General features: G+C 45.5%; 1 protein-coding gene across 2 annotated transcripts in view; it reads left to right on the top strand.

Moving 5' to 3' along the window:
• Positions 1–4,754: 4,754 nt before the first annotated feature.
• The window catches only part of GNAL (G protein subunit alpha L), a 156,115-nt gene continuing 141,919 nt past the window's right edge, over positions 4,755–18,950 (top strand). Inside the window, exon 1 of one of the 2 annotated variants that reach the window (XM_019433856.2) lies at positions 4,755–5,579. In XM_019433856.2, coding sequence (XP_019289401.2) covers positions 5,213–5,579 — 367 coding nt within the window. In that variant the 5' untranslated portion in view covers positions 4,755–5,212. The remainder of the gene's footprint in view (positions 5,580–18,950) is intronic. The other variant, XM_053902373.1, reaches the window with a different exon arrangement.

Below are 18,950 nucleotides of genomic sequence, written 5' to 3'. Positions count from 1 at the left end.
AGGGGCAATTTTGCCTAAGTACATACTTGGCATAACTGGAGACATTTTATTGTTGTTGTCACCATTGAGGAAGAATCCTACTGGCATCTACTGGGTAGAGGCCAAGGATGTTGCTAAACATCCTACAATACACAGGACAGCTCCCCGCCACAACAAATTATGTAGCCACCAAAGTCAACAGTGCCAAGGTTGAGAAATCTTGTATTATAGGAAATTAGTCCTCTTTCATTTTTAATGGATACATTATTACCGCATTCTTGAGGATGTATCATTGTTTAATCAATCCTCTATAACTATACATCATACTATTCAAATATAGCTCCAACTGGGGTGAGAAATGCCACTTTCATCAACTGAACATAATTTCCATACAAAGACCTTAGACATAATGTTTCACTACATCTAATTTTGTTTGCTCTTAGGAAGTCCGGAGGAAAATGGATTCAGACTGAAATAGTCATATTGGCATCAGTTAAGATTAAACATAAAATTACACCCTAAATTAACATGCTATAATTTTACATTTACTTTAGAGTCCCCTCATAATTTCTATTTTCAGATTCACAATCATTCTTTGACATTAGAAATTGCTTACTGATATGACTCAATTATTCATGAATTAAAAATCAGCCTTGCATTAGAAAACATTAAATTTAATTAACAGTGATATATAAGTATTAAATATTCTAATTGATTTTATGCGGAGAACATGTAATCAATTTTGTATAATTGATATGTAATTAAAAGTGTTGAAAGAAATTGAAATGTGGGCACAATGGGCACAACAGTTTTTCCTAAGATTCTTTTAATAAGAGTTCAAGAATTATTTTCAGTTTATAATATTGGGTACCAATAGAAAACATTGTCTTCTAGCTCTTCTTTTAAATAAATTCTTAAATGTGAGTGAATTCTCATTTAGATACAAATTAATTTATGTAATTTAAAAATCTAGGGGCACCTGGGTGGCTCAGTCAGTTGAGCATCTGACTTCAGCTCAGGTCATGATCTCCTTGTCAGTGAGTTCAAGCCCGGCATTCGGCTCTGTGCTGACAGCTCGGACCCTGGAGCCTGTTTCGGATTCTGTGTCTGCCTTCTTCTTTGCCCCTCCCCTGCTCACGCTCTGTCCCTCTCTGTGTCTCAAAAATGAATAAACGTTAAAAAAATTAAAATATATTTTCTATTTTCACCTGCCTTAAATATATAAAATGTTATCCGTCTCTTGTGATACTGGTTGACAAGGTTTAGCTAATAAGTCACAACAGGAAAGGAATTGGTATATATTCCTCAGGTCTCAGTTCAAATATCCCTTCCTCTGAAAGGCCTTCCCTGTATCATACACAAACTTTTTTTCCCTACCAATTTTTTTTTTTTGAAGTATAATTAACATACAGTGTAGGGTCACCTGGGTGGCTCAGTCAGTTAAGTATCCAACTCTTTTTTATATATGTATTAAGTATAATTTATTGTCAAATTTGTTTCCATACAACACCCAGTGCTCATTCCAACAGCTGCCCTCCTCAATGCCCATCACCCATTTTCTCCTCTCCTCAGCCCCCATCAACCCTCAGTTTGTCCTCAGTATTTAAGAGTCTCTTATGGTTTGCCTCCCTCCCTCTCTGTAACTTTTTTTTTCCCTTCCCCTTCCCCATGGCCTTCTGTTAAATTCCTCAGGATCCGCATATGAGTGAAAACATATAGTATCTGTCTTTCTCTGCCTGACTTATTTCACTTAGCATAATACCCTCCAGTTCCATCCACGTAAGCATCCAACTCTTGATCTCAGCTCAGGTCTTGATCTCAGGGCCGTGAGTTCAAGTCTCATGTTGGGTTCTGCATTGGCCGTGGAGCCTACTTTAAAAGTAAAACACTGTCATATTAGTTTCAGGCGTACAATATAATGCTTTAACAATTGTATACATTATCTGTGCTCATCATGGTAAGTTTATTCTTCAATCCCCCTCACCTATTTCACCCATCCCCACCATCAACCTACCTCCTCTCTACTATTCCCCAGTGTGTTCTCTGTATTTAAGAGTCTGGTTTTTTGCTTGTCTCTTTTCTTCTTTGTTCATTTGTTTTCTTAAGTTCCACATATGAGTGAAATCATATGGTATTAGTCTTTCTCTGATTTATTTCACTAGGTCTATCCATGTTGTGAATGGCAAGATCTCCTTATTTTTTATGGCTGAGTAATATTCCAGTGTGTGTGTGTGTGTGTGTGTAGTAGTAGTAGTATTTTTCTTGAAGTTTATTTTTAATTTGAATGTTTATTTTTGAGAATGAGAGCAGAAGAAGGGGAGGGGCAGAGAGAGAAGGAGACAGAGGATCTGAAGTAGGCTCTGTGCTGACAGCAGAGAGCTTGGTGTGGGGCTCAAACCCACAAACCATGAGATCATGACCTGAGCCAAAGTCAGACGCTTAACCAGCTGAGCTACCCAGGCACCCTAAAGTTTCTTTTGAGAGACTGAGAGAGAATGAGTGGGGGAGGGGCAGAGTTAGAGGGGAAGAAAGAATCCCAAACAGACTCCACACTATCAGCACAGAGTCCCATGGCCTGGGGGAGGTGGGGGGGGGGGGGGGCTCGAACTCACAAACCCTGAGATCATGACCTGAGCCAAAATCAACAGTCAGACACTTAACTGACTGATCCACCCAGGAGCCCCATAATCTGAGTTTTTATAAGAGGACCAAAGGAAAAGAGTGGAAAAAAATGTATTTGGCCTTTTGATTCCTAATGCTGAGGAAAAGTGAAGGGGCGCTTTTTTTTTTTAAGTATTTTGTTTGTTTATTTGAGAGAAAGAGAACATCCCAAGCAGACTCTGTGCTGTCAGCACAGAGCCCAATGTGGGGCTCAATCTCATGAACCATGAGATCATGACCTGAGCTGAAATCGAGAGTTGGATGCTTAACTGACTGAGCCACCCTGGTGCCCCATAATTTGAATTTTTAAAAGAGGACCAAAGGAAAAGAAGAGTGGGGGAAAAAAAAAAAAAAGCTGCATTTGGCCTTTTGATTCCTAATGTTGAGAAAAAATAAAAGTTTTTTTTTTTCAAAGTATTTTGGTTTTGTTTATTTTGAAAGAGAGAGAGAACATCCCAAGCAGATTCTAAATGTCAGCACAGAGCCCAACACGGGGCTCAATCCCATGATCCACGAGATCGCAACGTGAGCTAAAATCAAGATACATATATGATATATAGTATGAAAATATATATGTATACATACATAATGGAATACCATATATTATACTGTATTACTATATAATATATATGTATATATCTATTACAACTTCTTTATTCATCTATTGATGGACACTTGGGTTGCTTCCATATCTTGGCCATGGTAAACAATGCTGCTGTAAACATAAGGGTGCATGTATCACTTTGAATCAGGGTTTTCCTTTTCTTGGCCTCCCTTCCCAATTTAAACTGGGCCTTATAACTTCTTAGAGAACCCTGTTCTTTCCCTTGACAGCATTTGCATAATTTGAAATGTATAATAAATGTATTAAGTTGTGTGTGGATGTGATTGAACATATTTCTACCTCACTAGTGTATAAACACAAGGACCCATGTCTTTTGCCTCACCAGATACGAACCAGAATGCCTAGCATATTGTCAATGCTTGCTAAATACTAAATAAGTGGATGGATAACAGGGAGGATGGGTCAGTGAAGGAGTAGTGAGAATGACAGAGATAAATTTTTTTTTTTTGTTTTCTCAAGTTAGATTTTCTATAGCCTCTTTCTTCTACTCAAAGATCTAAAATGCAGCCAATTTTGGGGAAATTGGGGGGTTGTTAGATCCAAAACATTACATGGTATATACATTTGTTATTAATGGGGCCTTGAAATAAATGGGAATCTAGATCTCCCAATTTCCTGCTTTAAAAACTTAATCAAATGTAATATTTACACCGAGTGCCAATTGGTACAGCATACACTTGTTACATGCTGTGTCGCATTTAGCAGACCAATCTGCTGTATTAACGGGATTTATATTAGATATATTTAACCATCAGTTGTAATATTTCATGTCATTTTGCTAGAAATTAAGGACCACATATTATAGCAGAGTTCTTAAAAGCTAACAGAAATCTTCATCCGTTGCAAACGATCTATAAGATGATGGATATTAAAGGGGAAACAATGGAAACTGGGGATTTCTGGGAGGTTGTAGCCATAGGAGGCCTGGAGAAAGGGCACTCCGTCTGGATGTGCCTCTGCTCCTCTCTGCCCTATACTGTGGATCAACAAATAGTATACAGAGTGCAATTTCATAACTCATCTTAGCAAATAAAAATAGCATATGACAATTACATGTTCTCCTTTTCAGTGTTTTCTTAAGTGTAGTTGTTAAAAATGATGTCACGGACCTCCTGATTTGGAGATTTTGTCGACACCAAAGCCATAATAGAATTACGGTAAGGACCAAAAGTGTGTAGACATGTCTGCATGCGTGTAAAATGTAAGTGAGCAGAAAAAGGCGAGGCAAGGTGCGGCAATCTCTGCAGGGAATACATCCGGCAGTTCAAGATCTGAAAGCTAGCATCTCCATCCCTTTCTCCGGCTTCCCGTTCTCTTTTACCACTATCCCAGATTTTAAGTGCTGCAATGGCAGCTCTGGGTGGTGACGGCACCACCACCGCCACTGCGGCACTGTCCGCAGCTGCACGCCGGACTCGGGCAACCGTATTTACGGTATCGAAGTCCCGAGCGCGAGGCGGTGCCTGCCGTCTCGTGGGCCGGGCCAAGGCGGCGATATTTACCGTAATCAGAGTGGACCAGGCGGTAGGATTTACGGTGGAACCAGCACGGCTGCAGTACTTACGGTAACGAGGGTCGGCCCTGGCGGCGGTATTTACGGTAACGGGGGGCCGGCCCCGGTGGCGGCTTTTACGGTAACGGGGGACGGCCCGGAAGGCGGTATTTACGGTAACGGGGGCTGGGCTCGTGGAGGCCCGTCGGCGCGGCGGGCTCGCCGCGTTATCAGGTGATCTCCAGCCCGGGCGGCTGCCACCCCCTGCACCCGGCGGAAAATGCAAAATGGCCCTCCGGGACAGTGAGGGGCCGTGGCCCTCGGCCCGTGCCCGCCGCACCCCCAGCCCGCAGCCTGCGGGCGGTAGCGCCGCGCCGGGTGCGGGTGCAGCCCCCTCCCGCCCCTCCGCGGGGGCCCCGGCCTGAGCCCCGAGCGCCCCGCGCCCTCGCGCCCACATGGGTCTGTGCTACAGTCTGCGGCCGCTGCTCTTTGGGGACCCGGAGGACGTCCCCCACGCCGCCTCGGAAGCGCCTGCGGAGGACGCGCGGCCCGGCCCGGTGCCGGCCCCGACCCCGGCCTCGGCCCCGACCCGGCTAGGGGGAGGCGCGGCCCAGACCCCGCTCCCTCGGGGCGCCGGCGAGAGCCCGGCGTGCACGCGGCCCAAAGCCGCCCCGAAGAAGGAGCGGCGACGGCGGCCGGAGCAGCTACGCGCGGAGGAGCGCGAGGCGGAGCGGGAGGCGAGGAAGGTCAGCAGGAACATCGACCGCATGCTCCGCGAGCAGAAGCGCGACCTGCAGCAGACGCACCGGCTCCTGCTGCTGGGTAGGTGTCGTCGGCGCGCGCCCCGCCCCGGCCGGGCGCGGGGCCCGGGTCCTTCCGCACCCGGTGGGCTACGGTAGCAGACGTGCGCGGGGCGGGTGGTCGGGCTGAAATCGTCGCTAGGTCGACTTTTACACCGACAGTATTTACATCCGTGATTTGGCCGAGAACACACTGCCGGCCTTAGCTGCCTTCCACACCTTGTGATTTGGGCCATTTGCCCATTTATTACTAATTAATGAGCTTCTCTGGGAATTTTCCCCCCTCAATTGATTTACTTCCCCGGCCCGTGATCCACAGGGATGGCTAACGCGAGCATCTCATTTCCTGCAACGGTGTAGTCACGCTGCACTTTGTTTTAGGAACACAAATGGCAGGAGACTGGAAGGCCTTTTAGCGTGACCGCAAACCTTTATTCCAATCTCAGAATTAGGGCAGAGTTGTCGGTGGGTGTGGCTTGTAGAAGTAACTTCAACAGCTGAAGATGTGGCACTTCTATTTCATTGAGTAATTGCAGCCCTAGTGCTCTCGGAACGTTTGCTTCTCTTTCAGAACCAGCAGCAGAATAGCGTGGCAGGCTCCCCGAGAGCTGTGCGTGGTGCTAACTGCCTGCAAGAAAGCGGGCACCAAGTCACCAGCGTTTTAAAGGAACAAACTACTACACGGTTTGCTAGGATTTTCTCAAAGCTTTAGCTGTAGCAAGCATAGCTTCTCCAAGTTAACACCCGGAAAGCATTTTCTATGTACTCTACTGGAGAATAAAAATAAATAAATCCTTTAAAATTTTTAAAAAATCATGAATTCCTGATGCGGCTTGACGCCTTTTAAATGTTAAGGCAAGGGGCGCTTGGGTGGCTCAGTTGGTTAAACCTTGAATCTTGGTTTCAGCTCAAGTCATGATCTCACCCTTTGTGAGTTCAACCCCGCGTTAGAGCAGAGCTTGCTTGGGATTCTCTCTCCCTCCCTCCTTCTCTCTCTCTCTCTCTCTCTCTCTCTCTCTCTCTCTTTCCTCTGCCCCTCCCCTGCTCGTGTTCTCTCTACCTCTCTCTCTCAAAATAAATAAATAAAAATTTTAAAATAATGTATGTTTATTTAGTTTCTGAGAGAGAGAGAGACAGAGTACAAGCAAGGGAGGGGCAAAGAGAGAGGGAGACAGAATCTGAAGCAGGCTCCAGGCTCTGAGCAGTCAGCACAGAGCCCCATGGGGGGCTTGAACTCACGAACTGCTAGATCATGACCTGAGCTGAAGTCAGGTGCTTAACCAACTGAGCCACCCAGGCACCCCTAAATAAATAAACTGCTTTAAAAAATAAGTTGTAAGGCAAAAAATGTAATTAATATGTGGGCTTTTGACCCAAATTTTATGAGATAATAAAGAAAAAAAACTGTTTACTTCTGTGCTCTGTTATGCATAGGAAAAGAACCCATTCCATGACTTAAGATACCTGGTTATAAATGAAGGTGGCCTTTTTAACATTTAGAGAACCAATTAAGTCTTCAATTTGAAAGAGCTCACTTACTGCAAGAATGACTAGTTAAAACAAGTTAAAACAACACAGCCCTAGCTGCTGTATCCTGGTGAGATATCTGAATTCTAAAATAAAATGAAATGGGGGGGGGGGGGGGGCGTGGTTGGTGAGAGAGAAACAGAGAAGAAAAAACTAAACAAGCAAGCAGGTTACCTGAACAGGGAAAAGGACCACATCAGAAGCAGAGTTCTCATCAACAGTGCTAACTTCTACAATATGACAGAGCAGCGTTTCCAGAGTTCCGAAAATATGGAATTGTAATCTTAGAATTTCATATCTCATTAAACTGTTGTTTGTGTATGAGGGTAAAATAGATTTTCAGAAATGCAAGTGCTTAAAGCATGCTCCCACCCACTTATTTGTCTGGAAGGAAATTGATTTGAAATTGCTCAAGCCAAAATTTGTAAATGCATCAGATTAAGATAACTCAAAAAGGAGAGGATTGTGGTCGCAAGAAATAAGAGAAGAATAAAATAAGGTCTAGGGTTGTGGCAATGTAATGTTTTAATGTGAATGTGCAGTTGAACAAATTTTTTAAAAAATAAAAGGATAGGTGAAGCAGAGCTTGTCTGATATATATAAAAATGAATAAGCTTATGATTCTTTGAAGAGAAACTGGGAGATCTATCTAATGAAGGGGTTGATGTGCGCCAAAGAACTAACTTCTAGTAACACATATTGAATGCCTATCCTCTTTAAAGATATTGTCTCATAGCCTAATGTAACTTGTATATCAACCTCATATTGAAAATGGTGTTGAACCAAACTACTCACCCTTTGGGGGAAAAATACATTGTATCTGTCACCCAAAGATGTCAACATTAAAACATATACTGTTGCATCAGGTTGACATGGTTTATCAGATTTTGTATAGATTTGAGTTAAACTGAGAAAGGTTCTTGGTTTTGTTAGGATTTAGAATGGATTTAGCTGGAAAACTTTGAATCAAAAGCATGTCCTCAAATGTTTGTTTTGCTGCTATTGTGTTGAGTAGCCATTTATCTTGCTTGCAGACCCCATTTACTTATTCCGGAATGTGCATCAGAGAACTCACAGGCTCAGGAAGGACACATGCACTTCAGGGCCCTTCCTTACTCCATGCTCCCTGGTCCAAGGCTGTCCCATCTTCCATGTTGATATCTCCTCCAGGAGACATGCCCACAGTCCTCCATGGGAATAAATGTTTAACTCACTCATGTCCATATTGAATTCTATTTGCATCTCTTGTTTGGCACTTTGTTACAGTCCACAGGACTTCATGGGTGCTTTGATGCATGCTGATGCCCCCCTGGGTCCGTGCCAATGACCTGGGCTTTGTTTCTTGCACAGGACTTAGCACCCCACATTGTGCTAAGAGCACTAGAGTCTGGGAGCCAATGTGACCCGTGAGGGCTTAACAATAAGAGGGATGTAATTCCATTGTAACCTTTAGATGGAGCATTCTTTCAGGCATGGGGTGGCTGGATTTTAAGAGGGTGCAGCGACGGTGTGGAGATAAGATGGAGGTTCCAGTTAGCAGGCCACAGATCCAGAAGGGATCCTGGGGTCAGAGCTAGAGCAGTGGAGCAGGAAAGGGGAGGGAATGGTCTCGGAGAAGTGGGCATATGTCAGGTGTGTAGGGTGGACCATGGGGAGGAGTTCTCAGAGAACTCTGTTCTCCAGAGCATGAGCTGTATGTGAGTAGGCTTGAACTGCCATAACAAGTACCAAACAACAGCCATTTATTTTCTCACGGTTCTGGAGGCTGGAAGTCCAAGTCTGAGCAGATTTTGTTTCCTTTAGACCTCTCTTCCTGGCTCGCAGATGGCCACCTTCTTGCTGTGTCCTCACATGGCCTTTCTTCTGTACACCTGTACACAGGGGAGATGGAAAAATCAGATTAGAGACCCACACTATGACCTCATTTAACCTTAAGAACCTCCTTAAATGCCCTGTCTCCAAATATAGGCTCTTTGGGGGTTAGGGCTTCAACTTATGAATGAGAGGTAGGGGGAGGGGCACAATTCAGAAGGAGGTTTCAGAGACAGGCCACGCTCTGACTACAAGGGACAGTCGTGTCCTAGCTTCATCCCACTGTTGCCTTGTGAGAACTCAGGCCCACTGTTGCCAGGTCTTCTGAATTTCCGAAACAAGATGAAAATGCCCATTTTCATCTGACGCCTACTTATTTTTAAGCATTGGCTCAAATTAATAAAACACAACCTATGTGCCTGATGCAGTCCACAGGCCACCAGTTCTTATCTCTGATCTCTATCCCAAGCAACACAGATGTTTCTAGTCTCCAGTGGTAGCGGCCCTGGGTCTACACCGATGAAAACACAGTCGACAAAACTGAAGGTAGGATCAGAATATTTATCCAAACACCTTGAGCAAGGAAAGCTACATTCACCATTGTCCGAGCGGATTTTTCCACCACTGAGCTCATGGGGTTATCATATAGTAGATGCCACTGTCTTTTCTTCCACAGCTTTTGTTGACTCTGATGTGAACCTTGTTCACCACATACCTGTTGGGGCAGAGCCGTCATGTACGACCCAGCTACTCATTTGATACTATTCCTTTTCCAGATTGTTACTCAATTTTCCAATTCTCAGTGGTGGGTAGGATTTACGTTTTTTGCTGTATTCAACTGTTTCCTGTTCTGTTTTTGTATGATTGGTACTTCTGTGCCAGGAATACACCTTTCACCAGGGAAGCGATCCCTTTGGGGCATTTGCTGATTTCCCTCTGCACCCAGCTGTTAGTACAAACCAGAATGACCTCAGTCCAAGTGTTCAGTTGCTCCAAGAGGAGGCGCTTGGTATAGTCACAGAAACGTGGAATATTCTCCACTGTAGGGTTTTGATCACTTGTTTTTTTGTTTGTTTGTTTTCAAATAAATGGCTGGGATTTTTTTTTTCTTTTTTGTAATAATTTTTGTTCATGTTTATTTATTTTTGAGACAGAGACAGAGTGTGAGCAGGGGAGGGGCAGAGAGAGAGGGAGACACAGAATCTGAAGCAGGCTCCAGGCTCTGAGCTGTCAGCGCAGAGCCCGACACGGGGCTCGAACCCACGGACTGTGAGATCATGACCTGAGCTGAAGTCGGATGCTTAACCGACTGAGCCACCCAGGCGCCCCTGGGTTATTCCCCCCCCCCCCTTAATTCATGGTAATGCATACAGTGGCCAAGATAGCCATTGAGTTGTGCAGTAGACTTGAGGTTCGTGGCTGTCTGCAGCACATCCTCGTCAACTCGCTGCCTTCCTTTTGCCCCAGCTTCCCGTAGGAGCGTGACTCTGAAAGTCAGTAGAAGTCCCAGATAACCTGACTACACCTTCACTTTCCTAAAGTCACAGAAGCGTCACACTTCCTTACAGCCTTGGAAGGGGATGTCATGCCCTTATGGTATTTTAGTCACAACTTCTGTATCATTCTACTGTTTAATTCATTAACTACAGTTTTACAGGCTTGACACTGGCATTGTTTACATGAAGCCAGATTTCATTCCCAGAATTCAAGCTGTTCTTTGACCTGTCAAAACACCGGAAGGTCAGAGCACTCAGCCAAAGCTGCTTTCTTTGACTTGGGTCGTAGTCAGCTCTGGCTGCAATAACACCACAGACAAGGTGGCTTACACCACAGAAATTAATTTTCTCACAGTTTGCAGAGGCTGGAAATTCCAGGTTCAACATCCAGCAGAATTTGGTGTCTGTGGAAGTCTCCCTTCGTGGCTTGCAGATGGCTGCCTTCTTGAATGTTCTGTCATGGCAAGAGAGGGCACTGGTCTCCCTTCCTCTTATGAGGACACCAACCCTATTGGATTAGGGTGCCACCCTTATGACCGCCTTTAACTTTACTCCTAAAAACCCTGTCTCCAGACAGTCACGCTCAGAAACACAGCTTCAACATATGACTTTTGAGGGGACACCGCTCAGTCCATAACGACTTGCAAACCCATTCATGTTTATACAGATGATTAGTACTGGCTCTGAAACTGGACTCAAGCTAGATGTCAACTACTGTGATTGTGTCACTGGAATATGTAAGTCTTTTTATGAATACTCTCAAAACTTGGGGATATACTTATGATCCACTAAAAGATGCATGGTGTTTAAGAACATGGCATTGGAGTCAGACAGAAATTTTGTTTGAAATCCCAACGTACCCATTTACCAGCTATGCGACCGTAGGTGAGGGCTGCAGTTTCCGTATCAGTAATAATCCTGATGCCACATGCTTACTGACAGGATTAATTGAAATTAGTTGAAAAAAAAAAAGTATGTAAACTTACTTGGCATAGAGCTTAGCACCTGGTGAAGACTCCATAAATTGGCACAATCTCTGAATTCTATATTTAGCAGAACCACTCCTCCCTGTGATACCCATACTCTAAATTGTAAACTAAATAGTAACATGAGATCACACGGTCTAAAAACACTAATCCCATTCCAGATTCACACAACCTCTGGAGCCCAGGATTCCAACCCAGCAGTCTGGCTTCACTGCACCACACTGGTAAACAGCCAGCTGGAGAAGGTTGCAATGGTCCAGTCAAGAGAGGTGAAGAAGTGAATGCAGGCCGGTGTAGTAACAACAAAGAGGAAGGGCCAGAGGCGATCGAGATATAGGCAAAGTAGAATCCACCAAATCTGGGGACCGAGGAGGTGGTGGAAAGGAGGGGCGGCGGGCGGGGGGGTGGGGCGAGTCTTGGTGAAATCTTAGATTTCTCTCTCGGGCAATATGGCAATGGCACCCCCCACAATAGGGGACTTAGGAGGAAGAGAGAGGCGGAGTGAAAGAACAATGAGTTGCGCTTGGAATGTGTTGAAGGTGAGTCACCCATGAGAAGCCGGTGGGCATTGTCTGGGAAGCAACAGGCCCTGGGGGAGGGGATGCCACCCCAGGAGAATGTTCAGAGTAGGAGAAGAAGGGCCCAGGACAGGGCCCCAGATCAGAAGAGTGTTGCAGAAGGAAAGGTATAAAGAATAACAAAGACATCTGGGAGAAGCCAAGGAGTTTCAGCTGGGAGTTCAAAGATAATTAGGACCAAAAAGGAATCCCCAGCGTTTTCCACTTTATGCAAAGTGGTACAGGAGGCTGGAGACAAGAACGCAGGAACAGTGCAGCTGTCAGAGAGCCCATTCTGGGGAGGACAATACAGCAGTGACCCCAACTTTCAACGTGGGCCTTAAGGAAAGGGTTTGGAAGGATCCAAATGAAATTGCAGGATGTGTACAGGTGATTGCCTCCTGCAGGTGAAGAGAAAGACGTGGGGAAAGGAATGATCAGGTGTTTGTGCTCACAAGCGTTCCTGAGAGAGCCCTGGCTCGCCTAGCACTCCCATGAGTCTGCTGTCTCGCATTCAGGTGTGTGGGCCCTGCCCACCCCCACCCCCCCCACCCACCCCACCCACCCCCCCGCCTCTACCCCAGGTAACTGTTCTCTTGACATTGTCAGACACATTTGCAATCTAGAGTGAAATTCTTCAGTGGCAAGCAGGTTGTTCAGTTCAGTTGAAACCAAAAGATCGAGCAAATTCTCTAGCTAATTCGGTCTATGAAAAGTTTCCAAGTATAAGCATTTTCAAAGGTAAGACCTAACTACGAGGGCCTCAAATCAGCTCATGACTTTCAAAGATAAGCAGGAGCTTGTCAAAACCCCACGACATCAACAAAGCAATTGGAGTAAACAAAGAACCCTGAATGATTGTTCCTTACCCCACAGCACCCAGAATAATTGACTTCATGTCTACATTTATTAATATTCAGTTATTTTTTTGGTTGGTTTCAAGCCAAAACAAACTCTTTAAACTGAAAAAAAGAGAAGAGAATCAGACTGTCAGCTGAAGCAGTGGTTCTAATTCTATTTAGGGACAGTGAAAACTGCCTAGTGTTTTAAAATTTCCTTACTAGGGATGAATAGACAGAGCACAGAGGAATTTTAAAGCAGCTAAACTACTCTGTATGATGCTGTAATGATGGATACAGGTCATTATCCATTTGTCCAATGGATACAACACCAAGGATAAGCCCTAATATAAACTATGGACTTCAGCGGATAAAGACGCATCAGTGTTGGGTCATCAGCTGTAACAAACAAACCACCCTGTTGATCTAGGAATGTCAGTGATAGGGGAAGGCTGCGGGGAAGGCGGGCAGGGGGATATGGGAAGTCTCCATACTCTCCAATTTTGCTGTGAATCTAAAACTACTCTAAAATTAGATCTTTTTTTAAAATTCCCTTAATAGAAAAGGAGAAAAATTCTTATCCCTGAATTAGGATCCCAAGAGGAAGAGCCCAGGACCACAAGCATCAGGCCCTCCTCTTAAAAAGCCCAAAAAGTTGACCAAAGCAGGAGAGATCGTGTCTCATTACCAAAAGCTATGGCTTATGAATAAAAAAGCACCACTTGAATACATTTCCTCCTGCAGTACAAGGGGGTAAATTATTGGCAACCAAGAAGGCTTTTAGAATGCAATCCAGCCCCTCCGCAGTGTGGGGAGTAGCATGCCACGCCCTAGACCTCCAGGCGGCCTCGCATCTGCTCTGTAGGGCTGCCCGATCTCTGTGTCCTAGTCAAGAGCAGTCACAGCATCATTATGCTGCTGCTGTCAAAAGGGGTCATACCCAGTGTCACTGAAGACAGGATGTTGGGGGCGCCTCCCATCAAGCCTTCACTTGCTGTTGTGAGGGCAGTGAAGATGCAAAGCTGTCCCAGGGTAAGTGTGGGCTGCGTGCCCAGCACAGCTGCAGCCGGATGGTGGGTAAGGACATGTGAAAGCAGCCCACTGGGTCACCTTCTCTTTAATCCTAACAGAAGAGACAGACCTAGGGGAGGCCCGCATCCCTATACCTTGTATTAGGGCTCACTCGGTGTATTTTTCTGCAGCAGAAAAGTGAGTTTTCTCTCCCAGGAAGTCAGATACGCCCTAAAAGTCGTCCAGGACGAACTCAGCCAGAGGACATTCGGCGTGAGAGGAAAACAAGGAGTAATTGTATCGATACCCTGAGCCACGAGGGAAAAGGGTGCTTTATCCATTGAATCACTTCTACTGCTCACTTACCACACACATTTCTTTGAGAGCCTACTGTGTGGCAGTTGCTCCTCTGGGTAATATCACGGAGATTCCAAGGGGCAGAGGATACAGTCTCCACCCAGAAGATACTCACAGTGTGGTCAAAGAAAAAGGGCATGAGCCTACAAAAGAAATAGCAATGTAAGCGTGCGCGTGCTATGTGCTGAATGGCAACAGCATGGGTGAATAACACCAGTAGTAGGGGTCACACAGAAATCTAACAGTGTGATAGGCTTCCCCCTTCCTTAGGATGCATTCTTAGCAGGGGAGCACAAGGAAGGCAGGAACTTAATTGCTTGGAGGAATTTTGGCGTTTGCACATAAATGTGTATAATGCTGTTACAGATCCTGAAAGCAGACCACCAGCAGAAGCATCCTGAAACCCGCTGGGAGTTTACACTTGGCAGCCCAGTTTCCGGTTTCCCTATTCATCGTAGAGCCACAGAAAGAACCCAGAGGTGCTCAGGAGGTAGCGGAGACCTGGGGTGCTTACCAAATAGGACGGATGGTTTGAGAACATGAAGAAAGTTTGAAAGGCAGTATAAATGCAGTGTGAAGTGAGAGGGAGATGGCTCCTTTTACCCCCAACCATCAAAGTGCTTCATAAATCAATACTAGAAGCTGCATCTTGAATTACACCATCGTGGGAGACTGACTGTAAAGAGGCATGAAGAAAACAAAAGTTTATCTTTTTTTTTTTTTTTTTTTTTTTTATGAAGAAACATATTCATTGTGAAGTTCAGGGCTGTTATTTGACCCTCAAAAACGATCCACATTTAAGCAGTGGACACTGTTTATTTACTACTGTCATAAGGACACCCTTCTTTTTTAATGTTTTTAATGCTTATTTATTTTTGAGAGAGAGCACGAGCGGGGGAGGGCCAGAGAGAGAGAGGGAGACACAGAATCTGAAACAGGCTCCAAGCTCTGAGCTGTCAGCACAGAGCCCGATACGGGGCTCGAACTGATGAACCAGGAGATCGTGACCTGAGCCAAAGTTGAGAGCTTAACTGACTGAGCCACCCAGATGCCCCAAGGACAACAGTTTTTAAGTTTTGATGAAAGTGGTTTTAAAACGTGCGCAGGTGAGGGGAATAGCTTACCCAGGATCCAGGCACTGGCAATTCTTCCCCCCGCCCCTGCACAGTGGTGGGTAAGGAGTTTTTGATGGTATAATTCTAATTAACTGTTGTTTTATAGTTTGAAAGAAAATAACTGTAAAAATAAATGCCAAGCCATAATGTGAAACCTTTAACTTCATTGCAGAGAAGCAGTTGTGTTTTGCAGGAGCTTTTAGAAACATCTAGAGAGTATAATTTGGCATCTCCATGCATGCTCCAGCTGGGAGGCCAAGACCTAAATTTCCGATTCTTCTTTCCCCACAAGTAGCTTCTCAGTAAGAGGCATCAGGTCGAGTCAGAATCATGAGGCACACATGCACTGAGACCCAGAGTGTATTTCTTTCTCAGGGGAAAGACAATCAGAGGTAGGCCAGCTACCAAGATCTATGTAGACACAAAAGTCGCCATTCTGAATGAGCAGAGCAAGACTCAGAAAGTGGATTAGGGCCCACAGCATGAAGCAGGACAGAATAAGAAGGTGGGTGCTAATCCCTGGGAGTGCTTGGGCCTCACCCTACCTGAGCCCCCAAGGGTTGGTCGGCCTTAGAGACCACGTAGACAAACCATAAGGCCACAGCTCCCTGAGAAGGAAACTTAGAACAAGGCCAAAGCCAGCATATCCCAGAGGAGTGTAGGTTCCAAATCAATCAGCTCTTTGACCTTATTTGTTTGAGTCACTTGTGTGCTCAGAAGGAGGTCAGTGCTATATGATGGGCCACTCCTTCATTATTTCGATCACAGTCAATGGTACCTGCGACCTGCCAGGTCTGCCAAGGGCTGGCATACGAGGTCATCCTCAGAAACTCATGGCTTTGTGCAGGAGACAAGGATATAAAGCACCCGAATGACACAGCATAACCCAGTACCCATGATGCACTGAGGACAGAGGCACGAGGCCGTACAAAGGAGCTTCTGGGCAGAGGTCACCCAAGTCCAACCTCCAAAGAGCTTTCTCACTGAAAAATGAAAATACCCTTGTTGAATATTTCCGTTTATAAAGTTAAGGGATTTGCTTTCTATTTTGAGGGGTTTGTTGGAATAGAGTATATTAAGGTTCCACTTAGAACAAACAAAAAGTAAAAAAATCACACGTTTTCCAGAGGTGCATTAAAACTCTGGGTCCACTGCAAAGTTCAAAGTCCAGTTCAGATACATTGTAATTGACATATGTAACATTCTTGGGACATGAGGGAGTAACCCTCTCTTTTTGGTTATTACAGGTTTTCGTTGTACTAAGAAACCCAGTGTGCTAAAGAAAACCAATCAGATGCCATGAGAGGAAGACAGCCATTTAATACATTTCTTTCCTTCCTGGGCCAGTAATGGACAATTACATAATTCTTTATCTCTGAAATTATTTTAACTGGTACTTCATTGTAGAATTATTTTTTAATGGAACAGCATGCTGAACATCAGCTATTTATATATGCTGCATAGAAATAAAAAGCAGCCAGAGAGGAAGTTGGTCTGATATACTTTGCTGTGCCTAATGGAGAATGTTTCTTTAATATTCAGATCCACTTTCCTCTTCTGGTCTAATGGTATTTTCTTAGAAGAAACCGCTCCCATTTGGGCTTGGACACAATAATGAGCTCATAACAGGGTGCAGGGGGACGGGGTCAATGGTCTCGCACGGGCGCAGACGCAGGAGTTGTGTGGCCCTGTGGATGGAGGGAGAGGAGGGATCTGGTGTCAGTGAGTCACCAAAGTGGACACAGGGAGGCGTGCTTCCCCCGATACTGCCCCATCCCAAGGAAGGCCTTTTATTTCTGCCTCAGCTCTCCCTTGACGTAAATTCCTATAGGTTATCCTATGTGTAAATAGTCCCTGATTTAAATCAAGCATAGCTGAATGTTCACTTAGGAATATAGATGATGGGTTTCAAAATCCTGTTATTCAAACCAAAATGGAAAAAAAAAAAAAAAAGCAAGCCATTCTTCAAAAGAACCTGAACACCATGGATCACTGTGGGTCACACGGTGGGTCACAGCCTGGATCACACAGTGTATTGGGAGTTACTCTTTTTTTTTTTTTTTTGACTATTGTAGGTTTTCGCTGTGCAAAGAAATTCAGTGTTTTGAGGAGAAGCAGTTAGACACCACAGGGGAAGACAGCTTGGAGTTCTGCCAAAACTCTTGGCATAGCCCCTCAGTAGGGGCCCAGGAAGTACTAAAGGCCCAGGCTCTCAGGGCAGAGGGTGGGAGCAGTGAGGACAGGGCTAGGGACAACCAATGACCAATGAGCTGTGAGGACATGTTCCCCCACATGAATATGCACCTGCTCCTGTTAATACACAGGTGCAGAGGGACAGCTCCAGCTGCCTGATCCGCTCACTAGCTCCCTCCCCGGCCCCCAGAACCCACCAAGTGGCCCGCGCTAGGGTCTTTGGGCTCCACTCCTCCATTTTTGCCTCTCTTCCCCTTTCTTGATTATCAGTATTTGCTTTCATTTTCTCCGTACAGCACCTTGCTCTTAAGTGGGGCATTTTAGTCATTCCTGTCGCGTTATTAAATGAAGATTAAGTCCATTACCAAGGATAACATTTTATTACTAGAGAATTGTAATTCAATTGGAGGCCAAGGGATGGTACGAGATCATTTGTAATTTTTTCCGTAGAGTTTCCAGTCCAATTGGAAATGCCTGGTCTCCCTCCCTGGTCCACATTTACCCCTTGGCCCTCCCCAGCCAGCGTGGGCTCTGTTACTCAGTTTCCCCTCCAAAAGGAGTGGAGGACTCAGCCGCACCCGGTCAGGGCTCCAAAGGAGCACAGCTACAGGGTCAACAGACTTTTGCACGGCTGGTATTAACTAGCCGCCTTTTAGAGACTCCATTCCCTGTGTCTTCACTGAATAGTCTGTTTCCTGCATCTCCCCCTGCAACCCACCCCCCAGGCAGGGGTGACAGAAGCGGGGAGGGAAGGACCCCCATCCCAGGTTGCTGGGAGCATCCTCTCTGAAGTTCCTAGCCATGGACACCGTGGAACCCAGACTGAACACCGCTTCTTGCGAGACGCTGCTATACTGCAGTCCTTCACGCTAACCAACAACAATTTTATCACCGCAAACCATCCACAAGCACTGTGTACCCAGAACTCAGCTGCTTCTGTGAACCCACTGTGGAACTTCATGGTGACCACCCAAATGAGCACGAGCAGAGGCTGTTCGTTCAGAGCCTGTGACAGCGGGAGAGTCAGCCACCGTCGCTGCACCTGGCAGGCTCAGAGACAGAGGCAGAGGAGCCAGAAAGCTTTTCAGTGGAAAAAAGGAAAGGCCTCAGGTGGAATTCCCAGCAGAGGCTGCTGGTGAGGGGAGGCTGCAGGTGGGCTAACTAGAAAAAGGGCACCCCATCTGATTGGTTAGGAGTACCTATTTGCCATTCTCCAGGTGGTCCTAAGTTGGAGGTTGGGGACAAAAATTAAGGAAGCTGTCAGTTATTAATCAAGTCCTGGCCACTTGGGACCAATTGTTACAGGGTTATTGTCTGCCTTCTGGAACAAGTTGCTTGAGATAAGGGTTTCACTTCCTGGGCTGGTTAGTGCAGAGAGTGGGTTGGCCTCCTGGGCTGGGTGCTGTGGGTCGGAGTTGGATCTTTACATATGGCAGAACCATTGTCTATATTTTCTGTCTTCTGCATGCACATATCCATAAAGAAAGCAGCTGTGTGAAC

Source organism: Panthera pardus, unplaced genomic scaffold (assembly GCF_024362965.1).
Source record: "Panthera pardus isolate Hobbes unplaced genomic scaffold, ASM2436296v1 HiC_scaffold_15, whole genome shotgun sequence".
Lineage (NCBI taxonomy): Eukaryota > Metazoa > Chordata > Mammalia > Carnivora > Felidae > Panthera > Panthera pardus.
Note: the sequence above shows the minus strand (reverse complement) of the source record. Positions and strands in the feature narration are given on the sequence as shown.